Raw genomic sequence first — 10,117 nt, 5'->3', positions numbered from 1 at the left:
ACAAAACATCGGTATTTCTGGTGCGTATCGATTCATCGCAAAAATGTAAACAAAACGCTGCCGGCACGCGAACTTCTTGCATTTGTTAAGAGATTTAAATTTAATAATTAAAATGCCCAACTGGAACCAAATTCAGTCCCAGCTGCGCAGCTCCAACAACCCAGTCGTATTTTTCGACATTGCCGTGGGCACAACCGTGAGTAGAGGCACATATAATTAGTTGACTTATTTATGTTAACCATCTTTGCATGCAGGAAATCGGCCGCATGATCTTCGAGCTGTTTGCTGATACAGTGCCGCGGACAGCAGAAAACTTTCGACAATTCTGCACAGGAGAGTATCGGCCAGATGGTGTGCCTATTGGTTACAAGGGCGCAAGCTTCCACAGAGTAATTAAAGATTTCATGATACAAGGCGGAGACTTTGTCCAGGGCGATGGCACCGGCGTCACCTGCATCTATGGCAACACATTTGGCGATGAGAACTTTACCTTGAAGCACGACTCACCTGGCCTGCTGGCCATGGCCAACAGCGGCAAAGACACCAATGGCTGCCAGTTCTTCATTACCTGTGCCAAATGCAACTTCCTTGATGGCAAGCATGTGGTATTTGGACGCGTACTTGACGGCCTGCTGATAATGCGAAAGATTGAAAATGTTCCCACGGGGCCCAACAACAAGCCCAAGCTTCCAGTGACGATTTCGCAATGTGGACAGATGTAGAATGGATGTTTTTGGTATTGGATTTTATATAAATAAATACATGTTGCTATACAGTATCTGTAAACAAAGCGTGATCGAATCGAATTTGTTATTTTCTAAATGTCCTTGTTGAAGTACGAAGAGTAGCCGCCCGACAAGACCTTCTCCTTTCGCAGTGTTCTGCAGTCCTCGATCATGAAACTGAAAAATAAATAAACTTAATAGACAAGCATATAAAATATGGGACATTTGAGAACCAACTTGTAGTAGAGCGAAACCAATGGGACTGTGGCAAAATGCCACAATGCATGGGCATCGAGAATCCAGCAAATGGGCGGAAAGTCCAACAGCTCAAGGCTCATTGCCAAAGCAAAAAGTATATAAAATCGAAGAATCCTCCTGAAGTAGGGTCGCCGAGTGCGCACTCTGTGACACCAGATAAACCAGCCCAAGGCGGACAGAACTCCGGTGGCAATATTCACTTTCATATTGAAGGAATAGTTGAATTTGCCGACACTCAGGTAGGCAAAGTAGTTAATGTAGTAGGAGACAATTGCCAGCGTGATCACACCGCGTAGGAACAGCGAGTATCGATGAAGCATTCGCATCACCATGCAGTAGAAAGTGCAGAGCACTATAGAATAGGCAAAAGCATAATCCAGCAGTTCAGTCAAGGGAAAGTCTCTCGTGTGGAATATTGAAGACCAGATCCATCCATTCAGACACGTCTAAAAGGGCAAAATTAATTAGTAAAAATGGAATTTTTAAGGCGTAGGGCCTTTTACCACTCCGAATATATGAGCCAGCATGTAACATGGGCTATCTGGACGCACTTCTCGTCGAAACTTGCGCAGCATTCGGAAATGCATGATAAAATTTAACATTGAGAATATGACTGAGGCCGGCTCCTGCATTCCAAGCATTCTAAGAAAAGGCCATTTGCCATAGAACTGTGGTATGGGCCACGCTCGTTCCGCAAAGGCAGCCACAGTCCGCCACATGCAGCCATACTGGCACTCATCTGCACAGCTCCACTGAAAAATCTGATCGAATATCGACTGCTTATAAAAGTTCACGGCCTGCTCCTGTATTTCCAGGCCATCTGCGAAAAGAACAACGGTTGGTCAGGTGCACTCTATTACATGTATAGTTAATTACCTGCAGAGCAGTTGGTTCGCTCGCAGTTTTGCCGGCAGTTGTGAAAGAATTGAGTACGGTCACCATTGGATGCATGGCACAGAGTAATGGCCCCGACCAACAGCAGGAATATTGCACTATAATTAAGACTAAGCATTGTGCTAAAACCATTTAAATTGCATTTTTTGGTTTGTTTATTGTTGACGGTTTAAGTTACCATGCTACCCTTGAGTAGCGTAGGATTATATGGCCGCCCGCTTATGTGAAGGTGGAAATTGCCAAGTCAGAGAATAGTAGATTTTTGAGTAGTTTTACATCAATTTTGTCGAGGAAGTCAATTAAATTAGTTTCATACGCGCTGATGTTTTGTTTCCTAGAGATGGGAAGTTCTGCCTTGTTGTGTTGTACCACCACTAACCGTATAGTACAGAAAACTAAATCCCAGGGCCTTCGGCTCTGATAATTTACATATGAATTCAAATAAATCAAACAGATAACAGTTTTTTTTTTATTTCCCACGCCCAAGTGTATCGCACCTCCACCCACCCTGCCCATTCTTTTTTTTTATTTTGTTTCGTTCAGACACTAACCACTGTATGGATATATATGGTGTCAGGTTAGGCCATACTCCAAAACCTAGTGCTGTCGCTGATATTTTTTCTCTTTATTAAATTATTATCGCTATTTAATTCAATTTGCATGCAATTTCTGAATATTTTTTTAACTTTAAGGTATTCCACATTTGGTCTTCAAAAAAGCCAAATCTGGCGGGAAAAGAGCGTATTCGGCAGCACTGCGCACAAGAAAACACAGAAATCACACAGAAAACGCAAAGAGCATCCAATTGTGCCTGTACACATGCAAAGATGTGTTTGGTTCATGATGACGAGGCGGTAACCGAACGCCAGACCCGAACCCCATGGGACTGGAATTCTGTGTTCAACGTGCGACATGTTCGTTCTATGAACTGGCTCATCTATATTCTGTATGATTAGTGCGAAAACGTAACAGTTTATTCTGCCCGATTTGAATTGTGAAAATGTTTTTTAGCGTATATGCTAAGAATATTGAAATTACTCTTGAGGTTCAATGTCTTAATTTCTAAAATTCCGAAGTAGTTCTCTATTTTGACGATGACAAATCGTATGTCTTTTCTATTGTATGGCAGATGCCTACCCCGCCGTAGCCGTTGTTAAACACCCAAATCTCTGCGAGAATTCGTCCCTGTTGAGGAGCTGTTTGTTGTTGTTGTGCGTCAGACTTTGAATTTTTAGCTGAAGAATCTTCATTGTTTGATGTTCCGCTAGTGTTGTGTTGCTCATGAGTAAGTGAAAAAAGAGGTGTTCATTTAAGTGAGCAACTGAACGTGTTCCTTTCAAACTGTTTCTTTTTGCTCCCTTGTTCTATTTTGCTCACTTTTCTTTACTCACTTTTTGATGAATTTTGCTCCTCAATGGGCATTTTCAAAGGGCGTTGCTGCTCATTACCTTCACAGCTGCTTACTCTTTTACAAATTTAGTATGTCGCTAATTCGAAAGTATAGTGAAATTTTGAATAATGTCGAGGAAGTTTGACGCTAAGAAGCCAAGTGCAAGTATTGAAAATCTGTTTTGAGTTCCAAATGTCAAAGCAACGTAAGGCGTCATTTAAAGAGCAAGAACCCGGCGTCTATGGAGCCCGGTATCCGACAAAACACCGATGGCCCGATTGTACGCATGATCGCCAAGGGTCATCACGCGTTGCGGTTGGTCGAAGAACCGGAATTCAAAAGATTTATTTACGATGTGACGCACGCCCCGAAGTATAAGCTTCCGACGAGGAAAACATTAACCGGCTCCTTGATTCCCAAAATTCGTGACGTGTACACTGGGATGATAATAAAAACGAGGGGAAACGTTGTGAGTTGCTGCGGAGACCGCAACTCTACATTTATACCCGATACTTAGTCAGTATGGCTCTCCTCCGGCAGACGCCGATCAGTCTGATCGTGACGTCGGGCGCTGCGTAGCCACTGCAAATTGATTTGTTCCTTTTGGCTATAAAAATGATTTGATTTGATCCAGATTCGGCATTCTGATAGATATGGTCATTATCTATGATTCTGCGTTTTTAGTTTTCTCGTATCTTAAAAATTGTGGATGCCACAGATTTTCGTCCTTTGTGGGGGCGGAAGTGGGCGGGGCGAAGTTTTGAAATATTCTTGTAGCAGTGACGTATCACAGAAGTCTGGATCCAAAACATCGTTGCTCTAGCTCTTATAGTCTTTGAGCACTAGGCGCTAATAGGGACGGACAGACGGACGGACGGACAGGGCTCAATCGATTCGGCTATTGATGCTGATCAAGAATATATATACTTTATCCATTTTCACCACAAACCTAATATACCCCAATACTCATTTTGAGTATCGGGTATAAAAAGGCCAATTTTGTAGAAAATATATTCCTCAATGGCCTCTACTTATGTGGCAGAACTAAGGGTTTTAGCCAGAATTATTCGACGGAATATCAAAATTGAGCAATAGGAACAACTAAGCTCTTACATTTTTTGTTTGACCTTTTTCGCTAAAACCTTTTTTTAGACAAATCCAATAAAAGCAAGAATTGAAAATAAACCAGTCAAGTGGAAAACTGGATAATTACAAGGTCATTATCGCGGAGAACCACGGCATCTATAGCGGAGAATCAAGGTCATCATAATAATGAGAATATTATATAATAATATGATATGTAAAATAATAATATGGTATAATATATATTCCACGGAATAACAAAATCGAGGAATATGTACAGTACAACTTGAATTCGTGAGTATATTTACGGTATATTTTGATATATTTCTGAGGATCGGTCACACTGCTCATATGTCAAAACATATTGTCATAGTGATGAACAGAGAGAGGGGGAGAGAGAATCTCTATTCTCTATTTACTTCTGTATTGTGCGGACATTGTCGTTGAAAAGAAGTGAAAATGTGCTCGAGAAATGTTAAAACCAGCCAGTGAAGCTATTGTGGTGCACCTAGGGAAAAACTCGGGTAACTACAGCCTTCACCGAAGCCATTGCAGGTGTAATTTTTGCTAAGACAGTGGGCGTCGGAGAGAGAGATAGTTAGAGAGAGGGTGGCAGAGTGTGTGAAACTGGTGCAATATTATTAATTTGTAGGTGATGCATCTGCCAGATCAAAGCCGCTTCTCGCGAGCCTATATTTAGAGCATGACTCATGGTCGGCGATCTCGTTAGATAGAAGCTGGTTCCTTCAATGTCCAAATATCAGACCACGAATAGTGATGCCTTCGCCTTGCCCGCGTACCCACTAATCCCGAGCGGGGACATTAGGGATCAACGCAAGTCGCAAAGTAATAAGGTAGGTTCTTATCTTTGTGTCTTTATCAGACAGACATTATCTCATTGTCTCTTCTCCACGACTAGCAACGGGAGCCATTCGTATTCTTCATAATGCGACTAAATTTGAAAGCTGTGATGCTCGTTCTAACCGTGGCCGTGGTGGTGATAACCCTAGGCGTTTATATGCGATGTGCCGCCTTTTCATTTTCACCGGACTTTGTGCGTCAGTTTAATCGGCACCATGAAAGTCAGACCTCTAGCGCTGCGCAAACCTCAGATGCCCTGCAAGACATTGAGTGCTCCATCAACCAGGAGTACAGTGTTCACTGCAAGCGAGATGAGAATGCCAACGAGGTGTACGTGCCCTTCTCGTTCCTGCGAAACTACTTTGATGTCAGTGGAGCAGTCACAACCAGCGGCACTGAGGTGGCAAAATTCAATTGGATGCACAGCACAGCCAAGGTAAATCTGCCCAAGGGCAAATACGATGCCCGTGGCGTGTTCATGTACTTTGAGAACTACAATGTGGAAGTCCGCGATCGGGTGAAGTGCATCAGCGCCGCCGAGGGAGTTCCTGTGAGCACACAGTGGGAGAAGCGTGGCTATTTCTATCCCACGCAAATAGCCCAGTTCGCCCTATCGCATTATAGCAAGAATTTGACAGAGCAGGCGCCCCGAGTGCACGTTCTGGAGGATGGCGATGGCTATCAGATGGACTGGACAACGCCCAAGACCAGTAACATGACACGCATCTGGCATCATAAGTTCAATACCAGCGTGGTTCAGTTCGAGACGGCCATTGGCTACGAGAGCGCCATCAGCATTGGCCTTAACCAGACATTAGATTTACTTCTGAGCGTAGATATGCTCCTTGTGACCAACAGCAGCAGCCTTATGGTTACGGTCCAGAACCGAGACACCAAGCACAGCTATAACCTCCACTATATTCCCGCCGATCTTCTACTCAGCGTTCAGGACTCGAACATTTATTATGGTTTGGGGGCCTCTGCTTTGAACAAATGGCGCCACATAACCCGGGATCTTCACATTGATGTTCAGAAGGGCATCGTCCTAGGGGACAAGCGATCACCGCTTAAGGTACGGCGCTCCGATTTGGAAGTTTTGTCTGTCGCCTTCCTGGGCATTGGTTTCTACGATAACATTACCCTGTCCACCAGCGAGCATATGGCGCATTTCTATGATGCTGCCGAGTGGTTCGTTCACAATCAGGACCCCAAGTCCGGTGGCTGGACCAATCCTGTGCGCCGAAGTCTCAATGGTTTTGCTGAGCTGAGTCCAGGCTGGATATCGGCCATGGGCCAAGGCCATGCCATATCCGTTTTGGCGCGAGCTTATTGGCATTCCGGTGGCGATGAGCGCTATCTCAAGGCGGCCGCAGCAGGACTTCAACCATATAGGGTATTCTCGCAGGACGGGGGCGTGCTGTCTCAGTTCATGGACAAATTCTATTGGTGAGTCGACCACAGACATTTTTCTTAGGCTCCTTATGTGATTATTTCGTATCAACAGGTACGAGGAGTATCCCACAACGCCGCCATCCCTAGTGCTAAACGGTTTCATCTATTCGCTGTTAGGTCTCTACGATCTGAATAGCACGGCGCCAGCTAAAATAGCCCGAGAGGCAGGCCAACTGTTTGCCCAAGGCATGTACTCGCTTAAGAAGATGCTTTTACTATACGACACGGGCTCCGGCACCAGCTACGATCTAAGGCATCTCAGCCTTGGCGTGGCACCTAATTTGGCACGATGGGACTATCATGCAACGCATGTGAACCAGCTGCTACTGCTGGCCACTATTGACAGCGACCCGTTGATTGCACAGACCGCAGAGCGCTGGAAGGGCTATATGTTTGGCAAGCGGGCCAAGCACAACTGAGAACTAAGGAAACTGGCGACCTATCGTCGTCGAAAAAGTGATATTTTGTAAGGCTTAAACACTATGCTTAACCATTCTAAATGGTTGCATCTTGTGCCATGCCCTTTCCACATCCCCCACACATCCCGACTCGGAAATAGTTTCGCCCCTCTCTCGTATGATTTTAGACCTCGTCCTTGTGCTTAATTTTTGATTTATGAACTCGTTGTATTAAGCTAATGTTTAATGTTAAGCTAATGTTGCTGTTGGCCTCGTCTTTAACCATCTGTTGACCCATCTTGATAGCCTAATTGTTTCCCCGAAAATAGATGCACGCGTAATTCACTGGACAATATAAAAAAATTGAATTAGAAACTTACACTTAACCTTTGTAGTGGACTGTTGTGGTCAGACTTTTTTACTGCGCAAACTAAGTAGAGAGTTGGTTACACTCCTCCCCATGTATAAAGTAATGTGTAGAGAGCTTAGCGCTATAGTCGTAGATTGAATAGATCCCATATTAACGTAGATAGTATCACTTGGATGCATATTCGGTAACAGCCACATCTATTTCTCCTCACCTGAAGGGGTAATTTTAGTATTCCAAGGCGAATACTTACAACTCGATGATGTTGAACTTAAATGCACGATACGATAATAACAATTTCTATATGGTAAGCATGTAAGGTAATGTAGCGTAGGCCACTTGAGGATATTTTCACACTTATCTCGACTTAAACGATGCCATTCCATGATTAATTTTAATTTTAAAATAGATATGCCAACTAATCCGTCAGGCAGTAAAGGTATATCCGTCGAAACAGTCCAGCTTGGACCACTATATCATCATATACCTGTAGCTGACATAGGATTGATCGACTTGCTAGGGCATCTATCTTTCTTAGTGGTTACACCAAAGTTGTCACCATCGCCGAGCAGCTGTCAGTTAAGCAGAGCTCTTCGTACTAACTCATGCCATCTATGTATCAGTTTTCCGTTGCATACTAATAAACCAGAACACGAGACTGTTAACAAAAACTATTCATTTTGAGTATTCTTTTAAGTGAATGAAACTAATGTACTTAATTGATGTCTTTTTTGTGCTCGTCGTTGTATGTGTGTGGTCGATTCTGTCAACGTTCAACTTAAAATAACTTTCGAAGCATCTTCGACACAACTCCTGAAGTTGGGGGATAATTTATTACACACAAATCGACTTTGAATAATGTTTATTTACATTTTGGTTAATTTTACTAACAACGAAATATAAAACGACTCTGTGTCAATGAAATGTACAAATACACGTTCAACTTAAGTTACTAGAACGAAGGGAGATGGGCCGTTTGGACCGCGTCATGATCTCTGGGAGGTCAGCACGTGCGAACGAATCGAAGGTGGTCCATTGCGTCGACGCACTTCCTCGATGAAAGCGTTCTCCATTTGATCGCATATCAGATCAAAGAATATGTTGGCCACGTTGCTGTGCAGCAGCGATTTAAATTCAAAGGATACCTTAAAATCCAAGACGCATGAGTTGGGTATGTCCTTCAGGCCCGGACTGAAACGCCATTCATTAAGCAAATAGTTGAACAAACGTCCATCATGGCACTCGGACTTGACCAGGCTGGGCGACTCTAGGGTCACCCTCGACGTGTAGGCCTCGTTCAGTGGGGGAAAGCCAACAATGAGGTCTGCCTTGAAACCATCACTGTCTACGGTGTGGACGTGCGATCGCTTCACATAAGGGACAAATTTGTAGTAGTTCCTCACGTCGGAGACCACTGTGTACATGTCCTTCATAGAGTACCTGTGGATACATACAATTGTTAGCGCTGCCTGTGGCATGTGCTGCTTCGGGGAGTGGCGGCACTTACCCCACAAGCTCCTTTTTGGTGTACCAACGATTTTTGCTGCGGAAGTCATTGAACGTTATGTAGGATCTTTGTATGCTATTGGCGAAACTGCGCTGCTGGCAACAGCTGCAAAGGTTAAAGCACATTCTCAGTGACACACACAATTTGGCTAGCCAAAAATTACAGTTCTCCCATTGGTTTAAGATTATGTAATTTGCATTTACCTGACCTTGTTTCAAAAAGGGGCCTCAGGATTCTGACATCCAAAGCTTTGAGTTTGCTGCCCTTTAGCATTTTAAGCAAAGCTAGTATATTGGGATTCGGAAAAAATATATATATTCCATTCCTGAGGTGTGTAACTTCCCTCCCACCCTTCACAGCACAGCACCAACAATAGCAACCATGAAGTCCACGGAGAACCAGCTGTTTGCAGCGTTGCCAGAAAGTTGGATCGAATGTATAAACAAATTATTTAAATATTTAAGTCCATTTACAATTAAAAGACGCCTCAAACTAACTTTTCAGGATCTATCAGTTCTATTTATTTTCACATGATTGCACAAAGCGAACCCTTCTCATCCTGCGGTACACTGAGGCCGGACAGCTCTTTTTGTTTCAGCTCCAGATACGTGTTTTCGTTGCGCTTTTCCAGCCATTCTGGCAGAGGTTGGGCCCAATCTGCTGGCGGTTGCTTACGCTTTTCCCATGTGTTGTTGGCAAAATGCGCCCGCAATCGGGTTTGGCGGCGTTTCTCCTCGCTTTTGATGACAGCCGCACCGGACGCCACGTCGTTACCATTTGATTGGTGATAGCGTTCGCAGTTTTTGTAGTCTGTCAGCCACTGGGAACAATCGCTGTCCTGGCCGAATATGAAGTATTGGTGGAATCGTGCCTTGAAACTCGTGCAGTCATCATACTCATCCTTGTACAGATGACAGGGCCGGATCTAAGGGAGATGTCCATTAGATTTCTGATTATTTACAAAGCCGGTGACTTACCGCCCACGCATCGTCCAACGCTGTTTTGTTTTGAGCGTCTTTTGTGTCAGAATTTTCAACTTTGTTGCCCATTTTAATTACATAAAAAATGTGTGCATCTCAAACAGCTGGCTCTGTTTATATTTTTGGATGACGGCGTTGCCACCCTGATGGAAACAGTATTGTGGTTCATTTTTAGATCTCTTCTTTCTTTTAATATTAAATA

The 10,117-nt window shown here is 43.8% G+C and overlaps 5 protein-coding genes across 7 annotated transcripts; 2 read left to right on the top strand and 3 right to left on the bottom strand.

Moving 5' to 3' along the window:
• The first annotated feature begins 19 nt into the window (after positions 1–19).
• Positions 20–791, top strand: LOC4803424 (peptidyl-prolyl cis-trans isomerase H). The gene is made up of 2 exons (XM_001360102.4): positions 20–196; positions 255–791. The coding sequence occupies exons 1-2, from the start codon at positions 113–115 to the stop codon at positions 720–722; spliced, it is 552 nt and encodes a 183-aa protein (XP_001360139.1). The 5' UTR covers positions 20–112; the 3' UTR covers positions 723–791.
• PGAP3 (Per1-like protein PGAP3) lies at positions 718–2,206 on the bottom strand. Of its 2 annotated transcripts, XM_033378361.1 has the most exons (5): positions 2,056–2,206; positions 1,860–1,999; positions 1,487–1,803; positions 963–1,429; positions 718–902 (listed from the first exon to the last, which is right to left on the bottom strand). In XM_033378361.1, exons 2-5 carry the CDS (start codon positions 1,993–1,995, stop codon positions 818–820), a joined length of 1,005 nt encoding a protein of 334 aa, XP_033234252.1. In that variant the 5' UTR covers positions 1,996–1,999; positions 2,056–2,206; the 3' UTR covers positions 718–817. The 2 variants fall into 2 exon arrangements, with proteins under 2 accessions (XP_033234252.1, XP_001360138.2); XM_001360101.4 differs by having other exon boundaries at positions 1,860–2,206.
• Positions 2,207–4,701: 2,495 nt separating this feature from the next.
• On the top strand, positions 4,702–8,102 carry Hsepi (D-glucuronyl C5-epimerase). 2 transcript variants are annotated; one of them, XM_015183565.2, is made up of 4 exons: positions 4,702–4,874; positions 5,003–5,204; positions 5,270–6,657; positions 6,716–8,102. In XM_015183565.2, the coding sequence occupies exons 2-4, from the start codon at positions 5,100–5,102 to the stop codon at positions 7,080–7,082; spliced, it is 1,860 nt and encodes a 619-aa protein (XP_015039051.1). In that variant the 5' UTR covers positions 4,702–4,874; positions 5,003–5,099; the 3' UTR covers positions 7,083–8,102. The 2 variants fall into 2 exon arrangements, with proteins under 2 accessions (XP_015039051.1, XP_001360137.1); XM_001360100.3 differs by having other exon boundaries at positions 4,702–5,204.
• Positions 8,103–8,273: 171 nt separating this feature from the next.
• LOC4803421 (coenzyme Q-binding protein COQ10, mitochondrial) lies at positions 8,274–9,324 on the bottom strand. Its single transcript, XM_001360099.4, has 3 exons — positions 9,144–9,324; positions 8,936–9,040; positions 8,274–8,868 (listed from the first exon to the last, which is right to left on the bottom strand). The coding sequence occupies exons 1-3, from the start codon at positions 9,206–9,208 to the stop codon at positions 8,415–8,417; spliced, it is 624 nt and encodes a 207-aa protein (XP_001360136.1). The 5' UTR covers positions 9,209–9,324; the 3' UTR covers positions 8,274–8,414.
• Positions 9,325–9,428: 104 nt separating this feature from the next.
• LOC4803420 (UPF0545 protein C22orf39 homolog) lies at positions 9,429–10,084 on the bottom strand. The gene is made up of 2 exons (XM_001360098.4): positions 9,913–10,084; positions 9,429–9,860 (listed from the first exon to the last, which is right to left on the bottom strand). The coding sequence occupies exons 1-2, from the start codon at positions 9,982–9,984 to the stop codon at positions 9,462–9,464; spliced, it is 471 nt and encodes a 156-aa protein (XP_001360135.1). The 5' UTR covers positions 9,985–10,084; the 3' UTR covers positions 9,429–9,461.
• Between the last annotated feature and the right edge of the window lie 33 nt (positions 10,085–10,117).

Source organism: Drosophila pseudoobscura, chromosome 3 (genome assembly GCF_009870125.1).
Source record: "Drosophila pseudoobscura strain MV-25-SWS-2005 chromosome 3, UCI_Dpse_MV25, whole genome shotgun sequence".
In the NCBI taxonomy this organism is placed as follows: Eukaryota; Metazoa; Arthropoda; class Insecta; order Diptera; family Drosophilidae; genus Drosophila; species Drosophila pseudoobscura.
Note: the sequence above shows the minus strand (reverse complement) of the source record. Positions and strands in the feature narration are given on the sequence as shown.

What these genes read in the sequence shown, in the direction of transcription:
- LOC4803424 (XM_001360102.4), top strand. Translation starts at nt 113, where the DNA reads ATGCCCAACTGGAACCAAATTCAGTCCCAGCTGCGCAGCTCCAACAAC. An exon ending in ACATTGCCGTGGGCACAACC is followed by an intron (nt 197 to 254) that starts GTGAGTAGAGGC and finishes CTTTGCATGCAG; the next exon opens with GAAATCGGCCGCATGATCTT.
- PGAP3 (XM_001360101.4), bottom strand. Translation starts at nt 1,995, where the DNA reads ATGCTTAGTCTTAATTATAGTGCAATATTCCTGCTGTTGGTCGGGGCC. An exon ending in GCGAACCAACTGCTCTGCAG is followed by an intron (nt 1,804 to 1,859) that starts GTAATTAACTAT and finishes TTCTTTTCGCAG; the next exon opens with ATGGCCTGGAAATACAGGAG. An exon ending in TGGCTCATATATTCGGAGTG is followed by an intron (nt 1,430 to 1,486) that starts GTAAAAGGCCCT and finishes TTGCCCTTTTAG; the next exon opens with ACGTGTCTGAATGGATGGAT.
- Hsepi (XM_015183565.2), top strand. Translation starts at nt 5,100, where the DNA reads ATGTCCAAATATCAGACCACGAATAGTGATGCCTTCGCCTTGCCCGCG. An exon ending in GCAAGTCGCAAAGTAATAAG is followed by an intron (nt 5,205 to 5,269) that starts GTAGGTTCTTAT and finishes CTCCACGACTAG; the next exon opens with CAACGGGAGCCATTCGTATT. An exon ending in TTCATGGACAAATTCTATTG is followed by an intron (nt 6,658 to 6,715) that starts GTGAGTCGACCA and finishes TCGTATCAACAG; the next exon opens with GTACGAGGAGTATCCCACAA.
- LOC4803421 (XM_001360099.4), bottom strand. Translation starts at nt 9,208, where the DNA reads ATGCTAAAGGGCAGCAAACTCAAAGCTTTGGATGTCAGAATCCTGAGG. An exon ending in AGGCCCCTTTTTGAAACAAG is followed by an intron (nt 9,041 to 9,143) that starts GTCAGGTAAATG and finishes TAACCTTTGCAG; the next exon opens with CTGTTGCCAGCAGCGCAGTT. An exon ending in ACCAAAAAGGAGCTTGTGGG is followed by an intron (nt 8,869 to 8,935) that starts GTAAGTGCCGCC and finishes ATGTATCCACAG; the next exon opens with GTACTCTATGAAGGACATGT.
- LOC4803420 (XM_001360098.4), bottom strand. Translation starts at nt 9,984, where the DNA reads ATGGGCAACAAAGTTGAAAATTCTGACACAAAAGACGCTCAAAACAAA. An exon ending in CGTTGGACGATGCGTGGGCG is followed by an intron (nt 9,861 to 9,912) that starts GTAAGTCACCGG and finishes CATCTCCCTTAG; the next exon opens with ATCCGGCCCTGTCATCTGTA.